Genomic DNA, 13,177 nt, shown 5'->3' on the forward strand with positions numbered 1-13,177 from the left:
CAGGGAGCAGGGGCAGCTGAGCTGGGGCCCTGCCTGACATGCGTCCCCTTCCTCCTGCACTCTCCCACCTTGGCTGTCACCACTGCAGGTCCTGGGGCCTCACGCTCCTTCCCTGAGCCGTGGCCACTGGACCATCTCAGGCTGGGGTGGCCGTGCTTGTCCATGCACAGAAATGATCCGGCCAGGCAGTGCCATGACTCCCAGAGGGCCCTGAGTCTCACTCACCCCCTCCCACCCCTCCTCTCCCGGAAACAGCAGCCCCGGCTCCTCCTGCTGATCAGGGCCACTTACCCCCATAGAAAGGTGGCTCCTTGTCTGTCTGCCGGAGCTCAGGAGCTCAAAGTGCCTGGGAGCCATCCGAAGCTGTCCCCGGTAAGCAGGTGTCCCTCAGAGATGAGAAGCTCAGGCCCTGCAGAGCTGAGTTCAGATTCCCCCGTGGGTGCTAGGCGGGGCCCCTCCTGCTCCTTCCCTGGCCCAGAAGGCCTGTGGTCTTCTTGCTGGAGATGTGGTGCCACTGAAAGGTCTCTGCTCTGTCGTCCGTGTCCTTCAGGGCAGCGCCAGCCTCGTGGGTGAGTGCCCAAGGCTGGTGTGCCTCCAGAGGCTACTCCTGGGTGGTATGGCATGCTAGACCCAGTGAGCCCGTGGCCAGGAGGCCACGTTGGCTCCGCCTTCATGGGAAGAGGTCCCCTGGTTAGATGCCACACTGTGTAGGAGTCCCTGCCTGTGGAGCTGGAGTCCACAGGCCCCTGGACCACGGTGGAGGCTCAGCAGGTGAGAGAGGCCGACCTACACCCGAGCAGGTCTGTGGCCCGTGAGGACTAGGGAAGGGGATCTCACGGAGCCAGCTTGCCAGCCGGTGGCTGTTTGCTCTCCTCTGGGAATGTCCCCCTCCCTCTTGGGGCCGGGTGGTGAACACTTGCTGGCAGCCAGACACTCAGGGGTAGCAGCAGCAGGTGGGCTTTGGGAGGTGGGGATCGGTGCCCTTTGACCCACGGGCAGCCTCTGGTGTGGCCACTGCATTCATGCTATGCCCCAGTTCAAGGCTGGCCGATGATAGGCCTTGCTAATGTTCTGTCTTCAGGGCGGCTGGCTTACGATGGGTGTTTGCCCGTGGATGGCCTCCGGCGGGTGTTTCCTTGTGATCGGAAACCATCCAGTGAGGCCCGCGGTCACGTCTGCTTGCCTGGCTCCAGCCCAGAGTCCTGTCTCCATCTCCAGCCCTTTTCCTCCCGGGCTCTGCCAGGACACTGGCTTCTGCCTCTGATGCAGGGATGGCCTCCCCTGGCCAGTTTCCTTTTCTACACAACTGGAGTGGCTGCTCCCTGGGACAGAGGCCCCAGGGCTAGACGGACTACACAGGGTCCAGCCACAGGCACCCTGAATGGCCTTGGCCACGTCAGGCCCCAGCCCAGAGGACAACAGCCTTCTGTTTGGGCAAGGACGCAGGCCTCTCACATGGCTGCTGGTCATGCTGGTGTGCTTGCTAGCCTCAGGCTGGGACACGCACGTGCCCATGGAGAGGGTGGGCCTGCGTGACCTCGGGCAGGGGGCTCACCAGTGCTGCAGGGCGGCGAGTCCAGCCCAACTTTATGGTGTAGGGGGCGCTGGTGAGGTCAGGTACCAAGCCCTCCCACCGAGTCTGGCCGATAGGGGGCGTTCACAGCCGCCAGCCACAGCCATTACCAGCTCTCCAGGCCAAGCCAGGCCCTCTCCCCTCCATGCAGCCTCCATCCACAGCAGCTCAGAGAAGTTTGGTAACTCACTTGGGGTCACACAGCTGGGTCCCCACTGCCAGGGGCCGAACCTCTGGGCCTTCTTCTGACTTCCTGCGAGGGAATCCTGAGGTGACCCACAGGCGTGTGATGGATATCTGTCACCGCCATGGTGACAGCTGCAGAAGTGGGTCCCCCGGCCGATGCCACGCTGTGTGGGATTCCACACTTGTGGGTTCAGATTCCGTGGGCCCCTGGATCGTGGTGCAGGCTCCGCTGGGGTTTCATAACAGCTGTGGGCCAGGAGTAGGCTGAGGTATCCCCTCTGTGGCTGTGGGGCAGAAAGAGTACCAGGAAAGCTCCCTCTGCCTGGGTCATCTGGCCCAGGCTGGCACTGCCCAGGCTCTCCAGGGCTGGTCAGTGCATGGGGAAGCCTGGGCAGCTGTGGATGACAGGGGAGGAGGGATGGGGAGGGAGAATGTTCAGGTGGGCCTGCAGACCCCTTCATCCTTGGTTCTGCTTGGGGTTCCAATTTATATTCCCCATTCCAAGATGGGGACACTGAGGCTCCAGCCAGTGAAGGAGAGAGCCAGGGCCCCCTCTTAACCCCACCCAATGCCATCTCCCTTGGCCTCAGCGGGCACTTGGGCACTTGAGCAGGGCCTGGGGAGGGGTCCATTCAACAGGGAGTTGCTGGCTTGGGTGGGGACAGTGAGTCAAGGGCTGCAGCAGGCCTGGGTGGCAGCTCTGCGGCCCCACAGCCCCTTGCTGCCTGACTTCATGAAACTTTTCCGCTTGAAAATGTTTCCCTGGTCCAGGCACAGCCCCTCCTCACTGGGTGAGTTGGGGTGGGGTGCAGGGAACCTTGGGGAGCCTGTACGAAGAGGCGGGTTTGCAGGTGGAGTGGGATGAGTACAACCAGGTAGTCAGAGAGGGAAGCCGAGCCCCTCCCCCGAGAGCAGGCGCCTGGAAGCCAAGGAATAGTGGGTTGGCTGGGGCCATGGGTCTGGGGGTTCCTCCCTGCAGTCAGCCCTGGGGAGGCAGCAGAGGAATCCCCACCCCACTCTCCTCAAAGTTTCTGAAGTGACACTGGGAGCCAGGGAAAGGGGTGGGTCCCCACAGGATGGGGAAGCTGCTATACACAGGGAGTGATGGTGGGTGTCAGCGCCCAGGTCTCCTCTGCAGCCCCCCACCAGGCACTCGCATTCTGCCCTCTTTGAGGCACCATGGATGCCTGCGGCTGGCGACAGAGCGGAGTGGCTGCGTTCCCTCTCCTGAGGCGCGGCTCCCTCCCTGTCTGCTGTCTGATGTGTGTCTCCTGTTGGTGGGTGCTCAGCCTGGCGGCTGCTTCCCTGGCCTGTGGGTGTCTGTGTATCTAAGTGTGGGCATGTCTGTCTGCCCTGAGTGTTTCAGGCGGAATCTGTCCTTGACCCCGTGTATCTGGGCGCATGTGTCTGGTGGTGGGGGTGCTTCCTCCCGCCACCGATCCTCTCCTCCCCCGTCCCCTCCCACAGGCGCTAACACAGCCACCACCTGCGACCTGAGCGCAGTGACCTCGTCTGTCCGCTACAGCGGCGACTGCCCCTCTGTCCACCGGGGTCCGTGGCTGGGCTCCAAGGGGCTTCCTGCTCCCTCCTCAGCCTGAGGCCGCCGGAGCCGAGGCCTGATGCCCTCCCCTCCGGCTGGGTCCGCCCGGCGCCTCATCTTCCCTTATGTAACTCCACATCTGCCTGCACCTTGCAGGTCACCCCGGACCCTGCACTGGGTCCTGTCCACAGGGAGGCTGGCACTCAGGGTCCGTGCAAACGGGAGGTGGAGCGGACCCCTGGTCTGGGCACCGGCTTTCCAAGCCCCCCCCAACCCTTCTTCTCCAGACGTTCCTTCCCCGGAGACCTACATTCTAAAAACCTGAACCGAGGAAGGGCCCCACAGGGCAAGTTCCCCGGAGAGCGGGTGCAGGCGTTTCCCCCACCCCCACCCCACGTCCCCACCGGCGCCAGGGCTCCCCATGATGACCCGGCAGGGGTCACCAGGGCCGAGGGCACGGGAAAGGCCGAGCAACCCAGACCCCGGCTCCGAGTGCGCGAGCTGACTGACCACAGGCGAGCCCCCAGACCCGGCCAAGCCCCGGCCGGGCGCCCAGCCAGCTGCGGTGAGCGCAGTGTGAGCGCAGGGGCTGGGTTCCAGCCTGCCCGGCGGGCACGCGGCGCTGTCCGTGGTGCTGCCGGCGCCGGGCGGGGCGGGGGAGGGGGCGGGGCGAGGGCGGCAGCCAATGGCGGGGGCCCTGCGCGGGGCGCGGGGGGCGGTGGGCAGGGCGCGGGGCGCACTCGGCTGCGCGTTGCGCTCGGGGTGCACGGTCGCGCCGGCAGCGGCTCAGGCTCCGGCTCCGCTTCCTCTCCGGCTGCAGTAGCCGCGCCGCCGGCCCCGCCGGGCTTGGATCCATCCCCGGCCCCCCGGCACCACCCGCCCTGGCCCAGGCCCTGGCCCCGCGGACCATGCGCTGGGCGCCCCCCGGGGACCCCGACCCGGCCAAGGGCCCACAAAGACGAGGCTCCTCGGCCGGGGCCCCTTCCGGCCGCCCAGCTCTCGGCCGGCGCCCTGCCCCACGTCCCGGAGCCGCGTGAGCCTGCGGGGCCATGGAGCGCGCGCCGCCCGACGGGCAGCTGAACGCTTCGGGGGCGCTGGCGGGCGAGGCGGCGGCGGCGGCGGGCGGGGCGCGCGGCTTCTCGGCAGCCTGGACCGCGGTGCTGGCCGCGCTCATGGCGCTGCTCATCGTGGCCACGGTGCTGGGCAACGCGCTGGTCATGCTCGCCTTCGTGGCCGACTCGAGCCTCCGCACCCAGAACAACTTCTTCCTGCTCAACCTCGCCATCTCCGACTTCCTCGTGGGTAAATCCCCAGTCCCCTGCAGCCGTGGGACCCAGCGTGGCCAGCCGGCGGGGACTGGAGCGCGGACCCGGGTGGCTCCCGCGGGCACACGCCCCACCAGGCGGCCCGGCGTGGGCCGGGGGCGTCCGGAGCTCATGGGGTGGGGGGCACGGGCGAAGTTCCTTGCCACTCAGGCCGCAGGACAGGGGCTGGGGAGGGGTGTCGCCGGGAAGGGACACGGGCTCAGAGGCGCAAAGGCAGCGGGTGCAGCGCTGGCCCCTGCGCCGTAGCCAAACAAAGGCTGCTGCGGACTTAGGACGCGCGGAGGGCGCAGGGGGACGGGTTAGAGAAGGTCTGGGGGAGGGGACATGGAAGGGGGATTTTTAGAGTTGTGCTGGGGGAGGGGACCGTGCGGAAGGTGGGGGTGGGGGAGACGCTCGGAGGAGCGCGCTCTCACGTGTCCAGACTCTGCTGCCGGCTGGGGGGCGGGGCACGCGGAGGGGGCTGGAGCGTCAGACACCTGTTGGGGCTGTGAGGTGCGTCTCCCAGACGCTCCAAGCCGGGCTTGGCAGTAGTAGCGGCTGGCGGCTGCAACCAAGTGCCCTGTCAGCCAGGAGAAAGGCTTTCTCGTTGTCTAAGCTGAGAGGGAGGGTTGGGGCTGGAGTCCCTCGAGGAAGGGGAGAGGGAAGTTATCTTCTTTCCTCCTTTGAGGGCTGGGAGGGCGGGACAGAAGTCCAGGGAGTCCCGACTCCAGGCTCTCCCAGTCTTGTGGTGGCCAGAGGTCCCTATGCCTGGATCTTCCCTCCTGCCCCCAGGTCCAGGGGACACCAGTGGTGCTGGGAGCTATGTAGGGGTGAAGGCTGGTGGCAGGGCAGAGTGTGTGGCTGAGACCAGCTGGAGGGGGCGGTAAGATGAGGGTGGCTGGTCCCAGAAAGGCAGCCACTATGTGACCCCAGGTCCCGCCAGTGTCTGCGATGAGGTTGGTCTGTCCCCTGGCTCCTGGTGGCATGGTCCCACTGTGGCCCTTCTCCCCACAGGCGCCTTCTGCATCCCGCTGTATGTGCCCTATGTGCTGACGGGCCGATGGACCTTTGGCCGGGGCCTCTGCAAGCTGTGGCTGGTGGTGGACTACCTGCTGTGCACCTCCTCTGCCTTCAACATCGTGCTCATCAGCTACGACCGCTTCCTGTCAGTCACCCGAGCCGTGAGTCCTGGGCTGCAGAGCCCCTGCTCACTCCTGCAGGGACGGTCTGGATGCCCATGGGAGGCACTGGGATGGGGACGGCCACTTCTGAGTTCTGAGCAGAAGTGGGTTTGGTCCCACTGGCCTTGCTGCTGACACAGGGGCCACTCAATGGCCAGCTGCCCACTCGGGGCCATGGCTGCCAGCCAGACTGTCCTGGCTCAGGCAGGAGGCAGGGAATCTGGACACAGCTGTTCTGAGTTAAGGGGGGATCTAGGGCGGGACACTCTGGGTGACATCCCTCACACATGTGAGAGTACAAGTGTGCATACACACACAGGCACTGGCAAGGCAGGTGACATCCCTCACATGTGTGAGTGCAGGCATGCAAAGGGGCCCCAGGCGACATCCCTCACACATGCATGAGTGTAAGTGTACATACACGCACAGGCCCCGGGCAACATTCCTCACATGTGTGAGTGCAAGCGTGGATAACACACAGGCCCCAGGAAGACAGGTGGCAGATCCTGGCTCCACGTTTCCCTTCGTGGGAGGGGCCCCCTGAGTCAGGGACCCTGCCGTGCAGCCCAGGGAGCCGCTGCTAAAGTTCTCATCTTCTCCTTGGCAGCTCACCTCCCCAGGGCTTCATCAGGTCCTCTGCAGTACTGAGGGCAGGCTGTTTCGTTCTAGCCTAGACAGGCCAAGAGACAGGGTGCAGAGAGCCTGGGTTTGGGGTCCTCTTGAGCCCATCACCATGTGGTCTCTCCTTCCTTTCCTGGAGCCCCTAGGCATGGGGCACAAGGAGAGCTGCCTCAAAGGGGAAAGCAGCCTAGCCCAGAGCCTGGCGTGGGGATGCTCTGCCCAGCTCTCATTAGCGATAGCTGTGATCAAGGTAAATGCCATCAGGCTGGCGGGGCAGGGCGGCAAGGCTCTCAGGTCCTCCTCCTCCAGCTGTCCCACCTGAGACCCCTCAGTGGGACCCTTGGCCCTTCTGCCCCTACCCCACCAGCTGGTTGCTCTCTGCCTTGGGGAGGGCCCTGCCTTCTCTCCCTGTTCTCCAGAGGCCGAGTTGTCGATCTGGGATGTTTTGTTCTGCAGTTGGGGGGATGTCTCCCAGCAGTGGGCCAGCTCATGGCTTCACTCCTGCACCTCCAGCTTCCAGGGCTTCGAGCACTTGAGCAGGGGTGGGGCTGGACCTCCCACCTCCAACCTCTGGAGATGGCTCGGGCCTTTGCAGGATGCATCATGTCAGAAACAGCTGTGTGTGCAGGTGGTCTGGGGCCCATGCTAAGTCTGGTCCCAGGGTGCAGGGGCCAAGGACAGGACCCCCAGGGAGCTCACAGCTGGTAGGGGATGGTAAGCAGGCAGCCTAGCAGAGTGAGGATTCGGGTTGGTCTCAGGAAACTTCTGAGGCTCTCACTGAGTGTGGCAGGGCATCAGCCAGCCCAGGACACCACGGGGGAGGGGAAGGGGGAGGGATGGGAAAGAGGGAGGGAAGGAGGGAGGACCGGAGGGGAAGGGAGGAGCATTGCTGCTGAGGGAAGAGCCCACACAGGGCCCACAGGCTGCCGGGCATACCCAGTCCGATATTCCTTCTGCCCTGCCCCTGACCAGCCTGCCCATCTGCAGGTCTCATACCGGGCCCAGCAGGGCGACACGAGGCGGGCCGTGCGGAAGATGCTGCTCGTGTGGGTGCTGGCCTTCCTGCTGTACGGGCCGGCCATCCTGAGCTGGGAGTACCTGTCCGGAGGCAGCTCCATCCCTGAGGGCCACTGCTACGCAGAGTTCTTCTACAACTGGTACTTCCTCATCACGGCCTCCACGCTGGAGTTCTTCACTCCCTTCCTCAGTGTCACCTTCTTTAATCTCAGCATCTACCTGAACATCCAGAGACGCACCCGCCTCAGGCTGGATGGGGCCCGAGAGGCAGCCGGCCCCGAGCCCCCACCCGAGGCCCAGCCCTCGCCACGCAGGCCGCCCCCTGGCTGCTGGGGCTGCTGGCGGAAGGGGCACGGGGAGGCCATGCCGCTGCACAGGTATGGGGTGGGTGAGGCTGCCACAGGTGCTGAGGCGGGGGACGCGGCCCTCGGGGGTGGCGGTGGGGGCGGCTCTGCGGCCTCACCCACCTCCAGCTCCGGCTCCTCGAGGGGCACCGAGAGGCCGCGCTCACTCAAGAGGGGCTCCAAGCCATCGGCATCCTCGGCCTCCCTGGAGAAGCGCATGAAGATGGTATCCCAGAGCTTCACCCAGCGCTTCCGGCTGTCTCGGGACAGGAAGGTGGCCAAGTCACTGGCTGTCATCGTGAGCATCTTCGGGCTCTGCTGGGCCCCGTACACACTGCTGATGATCATCCGGGCTGCCTGCCACGGCCACTGCGTCCCTGACTACTGGTACGAAACCTCCTTCTGGCTCCTGTGGGTCAACTCAGCTGTCAACCCTGTCCTGTACCCACTGTGCCACCACAGCTTCCGGAGGGCCTTCACCAAGCTGCTCTGCCCCCAGAGGCTCAAAATCCAGCCCCACAGTTCCCTGGAGCAGTGCTGGAAGTGAGCAGGCCCAGAGCCTCTCTCTTAGCCAAATCTCCTGGGCAGCTGACCCTGCTGCCCCCAACCCAGCTCGTTACCCCAGGGGTGAGCCCCGCCGTGTCTGTGGCCCTCTCTTAATGCCACGGCAGCCTCTCTTAGGCCACCTGCCCTGCCATGGAGGCACCTTCCTGGGCTGGCCAGAGGGCCCCTCACTGGCCCGACTGGAGGCTGGGTGGTCGGCCCTGCCCCCAACGTTCTGGCTCCACCGGGAGGGACAGTCTGGAGGGTCCCAGACATGCTGCCCACCCCCCACCGACAGTGCAATGCCTGGTGGTGTCTGCCCTTCAGTTACTGGTTGGTCTTCTTCCCAAAGCAAGCACCTGGGTGTGCTCCAGGCCTCCTGCTCTAGCAGTTTGCCTCTGCACGTGCACACTTCTGCACACCCCCGCACACTTTTGCACACCCCTGCACACCCTTGCACACTCCCGCACACACCTGCACACCATCCCTCTCCCCATACAAGCCAGGACACTGCCTTTGCTGCTGTCTGTCTCTTGCATAAGCCTCGGTCCTGGCCCTTTCACCTCCTTTCCACCAACTCTCTCTGCCCCCAAAAGTGTCAAGGGGCCCGAGGAACCTCGAAGCTGTTCTCTGCTTTTCCATTCTGGGTGTTTTCAGAAAGATGAAGAAAACATGTCTGTGAACTTGATGTTCCTGGGATGTTTAATCAAGAGAGACAAAATTGCTGAGGAGCTCAGGGCTGGATTGGCAGGTGTGGGCTCCCACGCCCTCCTCCCTCCACTAAGGCTTCCGGCTGAGCTGTGCCAGCTGCTTCTGCCCACCCCGCCTTTGGGCTCACACTGGCCCTGGCGGCCAAGCCTGCCCCGGCCACTCCATCTGCTAGCCAGGACCTCTGGGGGTTGTGGGAGGACGGGGCCCAGTCGGGCCCGAGGGTCCCAAGGTGTGAAGGGGTGTCCAGAGGAGGTGCCTGGGCAGGGGCTGCTCCGCCACATCCCCTGCGCCTGTGCCATGCGCTCTGCATGCTCTCTGCCTGTGCCCACTGCACTGCCCTGCAAACCGTGAGGTCACAATAAAGTGTATTTTTTTATTGGTGCTGATTCCTGAGGACTTTGCGGGGTGGTCAGAGCCTTCCTGCTTTGAGGGGAGACCCCAGGGAGACAAGAGATGGGTGTGAGGCTGAGGTCTCTGTGTTTTAAGTGGGGGGACTGCAGTGGGGATGAAGGCCAGCCTGCCACACCAGGGTTTCATCCCAAGAAGGGTTTCATGCCCCACTAGTGCCCTCCCACTGGACCCTGCACTTCTCAGGAGCTGGCTGGCGGCTGAGGAGACGCGGCCCATGCCCTGCTCGGGGGACCCGCTCTGGTGCTGAGAACACAGACACATAGTCCCTGCCTCTGCAGCCCTTCTGCCCCCAGGACAGGGAGGACCCTGCCACGCACAGCATGTGCAGGGGCTGCGTGGCAGAGGGACTGCAGTGGCCGGCGGGAGGGACTGGGCGTGTGGCTGGAACTGAGCTGGAGGGACTGCTAGGATGGATGAGCCCTGGAGAAAAGGCATCTTTGGGGGAGGAGCTGTCCTGGGCAAAAGCCTGGAGGTGGCACTGAGGGTGCAGGATGAGGACACTGGGAGGAAGGCAGAGAGAGGGAAGGTGGCACCTTCCGCTGTGGCTCGTGAGCCCTCAATCCCAAAGGCAGCTGCGCCTGCCCCATGGGCCCCAGGAGAGGGAGGCAGACGCCAGCTTTACCCAGGTGCTCAGAGGCCACTCTGAAACCACTCGGCCGGGCGCGGTGGCTCACGCCTGTAATCCAAGCACTTTGGAGGCCAAGGCGGGCAGATCACCTGAGGTCGGAAGTTCAAGACCAGCCTGACCAACATGGTGAAACCCCGTCTTTAAAAAAAAAAAAAAAAAAAAGGAAACCACTCAAGCCTCACCTAGGTGAGATGCAAACTCGGTGAGCCAGGTGCCCTCCCCGGCCTCCCCGCCAGGTGCCCTCCCCCGGCCTCCCCTCCCCTCCCCCAGCTCCAGCCTCCAGGGCCTGTCTTCCCAGAGCTCACCCTACTTCGGACAGTGCAGCCTTGCTGGTCACGCTTCTGCTCACACTGCTCCTTCCCACCGCAGGGTGAACCATTTCCCAGCTACCCTCACAGCCAGTGCTGGGGGTGTGGGGTCCACCAGGGCAGGGAGACCTGCGTCTCCCCCTCAAAGCACCAGTCCTGGCCACGCCAGCTCTCAGTACTGCAGAGGAGAGGCTAATGGCAAAACCCGGGGCCTCCGGCCTTTTTCTCATGCCCCAAAGCTAGACCTGCACTGTTGTTTTCCAAACTTCCCCAGAATCTGAAGCTCCACCCCCGCCCCCTCCCCCCCAGCTTTCTTTCCCTCTCCCTAACTTCTGACTCTGCCTCCCAGACACCCAAGGGACCCCTGTGAGGCAGGCTCCTCTTCCTGGGCAGAAGCCACACGAGACCCATCTTAGTGACCAGAGGGAGGGTGGACGAGACTGGGGACACCTGGGCCTGCCTTCCTAATCCTTGTCCCAGCCTGTGTGCACCTCTGCCCCTGGGGCCGGGCACTGTTCCAAGCAGAGCTGGAGCCGTGAGGATAGATGTCAGCTTCAGAGTGGGGCACCCCTCTGGGTGGCCCTGAGGCCAGCCGTTGTCCTCCCCTGTGGGCCCTGCACCATGCCACCTGGCTCCGCAGCGGGCATTGGTCCCCCCAGAGCTGTCTGGGAAAGGACAAAGAACCATTCTCTGCAGTGATGGGCGCTTCTGCGCCGACAGCCCAGCAGAGCCCCGACCGCCCTTGCCTGGCCATGCTAAATGGCTGCAAATTGGAGGATAAGAGCACAGGCTTTCAGGCAATTTTGCCTTCAGTCTCTGGAAACTGCTGCTCCCTGGAGCTCCTGTGCGTGATGGAGGAAGACAGAAGAAAGACACCGAGTCTATTGGACCCGAGTTCTGCAGCAAACAAACACACAAGGGGGCCTCTCTCGTTGAGTGAGCGTCTGGGAGGGAGACGGAGCCTGTGGGCCTGGGCTGGAGCTGCTGCCCGGGGGGTCTGCCCCCCCAGGCCACTGCTGTCTACTGAGTGCCCACTGTGTGCCAGGCACAGTGGTGGGACTGGGCTGCACAGGGAATCCAGCTTCTGTGAGCTGGACCAACAGCAGCCAGCCTGGAGGCCCTGAGGAACAGGGCGTGTGGGGGCACGGGGCTGCCCTGGTGCATGTGGGCGGCCTGGCCGCCTTCAGGACCACACCCTCGGCCCTTCTGTTGCAGGAGGCAGGGCCACATTCAGGCCCCAGTCAGCCTGCAGGGAATAGGGGCTCAGGCCAGCAGGGTCTCCCCCAGCCCAGGCCCTCAGAGGCTGCCACCAGCTGTGTGGCCGGCCAGCTCACCTGCCGTGCCAGTTACGGGGTGCCCTGGGGCAGGTTCTGGGCACATGCTGGTGAGGGTCCTTCCCAGCTTGGGATGAAGCCCTGAGCTCTCAGGGTGCCCAGCAGGCAACCCCACTTCTGTCCTGCAGGAACGGCCCAGTTACTGGGGAGCCAGGGCCACAACAAGGGAGAACTGGGGCCCCAGGCAAGGCCTCCGGAGCCTTGCCATGGAGGAAATGCGGCTGCCTGGCACTGTCTCTGCCCCAGCTCACCCGGTGCTTACAGCCGGGCCTGGGGGTGTGAAGAGCCTTTCCACCAACATTTACTGGCACTCCCCTGGGTGCCAGGTCGAGGTGGGGAACTCTATGCCCTTGAAGCCACCTTGGGAGGTGTGGATGCTCTTCATACTACAGATGTGAGAACTGAGGGCTGGGAGGCTGGCGACACCCCCGCCCATGCCACACTTGGCAGCTGGGGGTGCAGCCAGGACTGAACGCAGGGTGTGACTCTGAGGCTGATGCTCTTTTGGCCCCTGTGCACTGTCCCTGAGCACTTACTGTGTTCTGGGCACCACAGTGCGGCAGGTGTAAGCAGCTCCCCGACTCCCGTGGACTGTGCCCTCTGGAGGGACACCACTGTGTGCAGTTGCTGGCGGGGGCACCCCCTGGGCAAGAGCAGAGTGGAACATCCAGGAAGCACTGTGTGGGCCTCAGACCCAGACCTCAGCTCTGCCGATCTTAACAGAAAGCACCCATGGAGTGGCACTGGGGTCCCGCCACTGTGCCAGGCATAAGACCCCACTCAGTCAAGCTGGGGCAGGAACTGGGGGGAAGAAAAGGGAGGAGCAGGGGGTGGGCTGTGGAACCTGAAGTCCCAGCTGTCAGGCAGAAAGTGTGTCTGGAGGGGAAACTGAGGCCTGGGGCACAGGGACTGCCCCACCCCACCCAGCATTAAGGCTTGGACTAGAACCCAGGCTTCCCGGCAGGATGCCAGACCTGCCCCTTCCTGTCCCAGTAGGTCTCAGAGGCCATGCTCAGGGTGGATGGAGGGCCGTTGCTGGGTGGCCTCCGCCTGGCCCTCCGAATCCAGTTGGCACCACTCTCCCTGCCTGGCTGCAGCTCAGCAGGCCCCTGGCCCTGGCGGGCGGGAAGTGGCTCTGGCGCCCGCTGCAGGCCTCCCCGTCATTACGGCAAATTGCTCCATTGTTGGCGGTGCCCGCACCTGCTCGCTGCGGACAGCGCTGTGCTAACATCACCAAGTGTCAGGCCTCTCAGCAGGCAGGGCTGGAGGTGGCCAGCTAGAGGAGGCTGGGGGAGGTCGCCAAGGTCCCCGGAGGATCGCCTTCTCCCTACCCCTTCTCTCCTTCCTTTCTCAAGGGCGGGGAATGAGCACGAGGTCTGGAGTCTGCTGGACTGGAAGGTCGATCTGAACAGGGCCACTTCCCAGCTGTGTGACCTCAGATAGGTCCCTCAACCCCTAGACCCCACCAAACGGCTC

At 64.4% G+C, this 13,177-nt stretch overlaps 1 protein-coding gene across 1 annotated transcript; it reads left to right on the top strand.

Annotated features, from left to right (window-relative positions):
* The first annotated feature begins 4,319 nt into the window (after nt 1–4,319).
* HRH3 (histamine receptor H3) lies at nt 4,320–8,350 on the top strand. Its single transcript, XM_032257110.1, has 3 exons — nt 4,320–4,601; nt 5,618–5,784; nt 7,393–8,350. The coding sequence occupies exons 1-3, from the start codon at nt 4,349–4,351 to the stop codon at nt 8,311–8,313; spliced, it is 1,341 nt and encodes a 446-aa protein (XP_032113001.1). The 5' UTR covers nt 4,320–4,348; the 3' UTR covers nt 8,314–8,350.
* Nucleotides 8,351–13,177: the final 4,827 nt, after the last annotated feature.

Source organism: Sapajus apella, unplaced genomic scaffold (assembly GCF_009761245.1).
Source record: "Sapajus apella isolate SASKATOON/1434 unplaced genomic scaffold, GSC_monkey_1.0 scaffold96, whole genome shotgun sequence".
In the NCBI taxonomy this organism is placed as follows: Eukaryota; Metazoa; Chordata; class Mammalia; order Primates; family Cebidae; genus Sapajus; species Sapajus apella.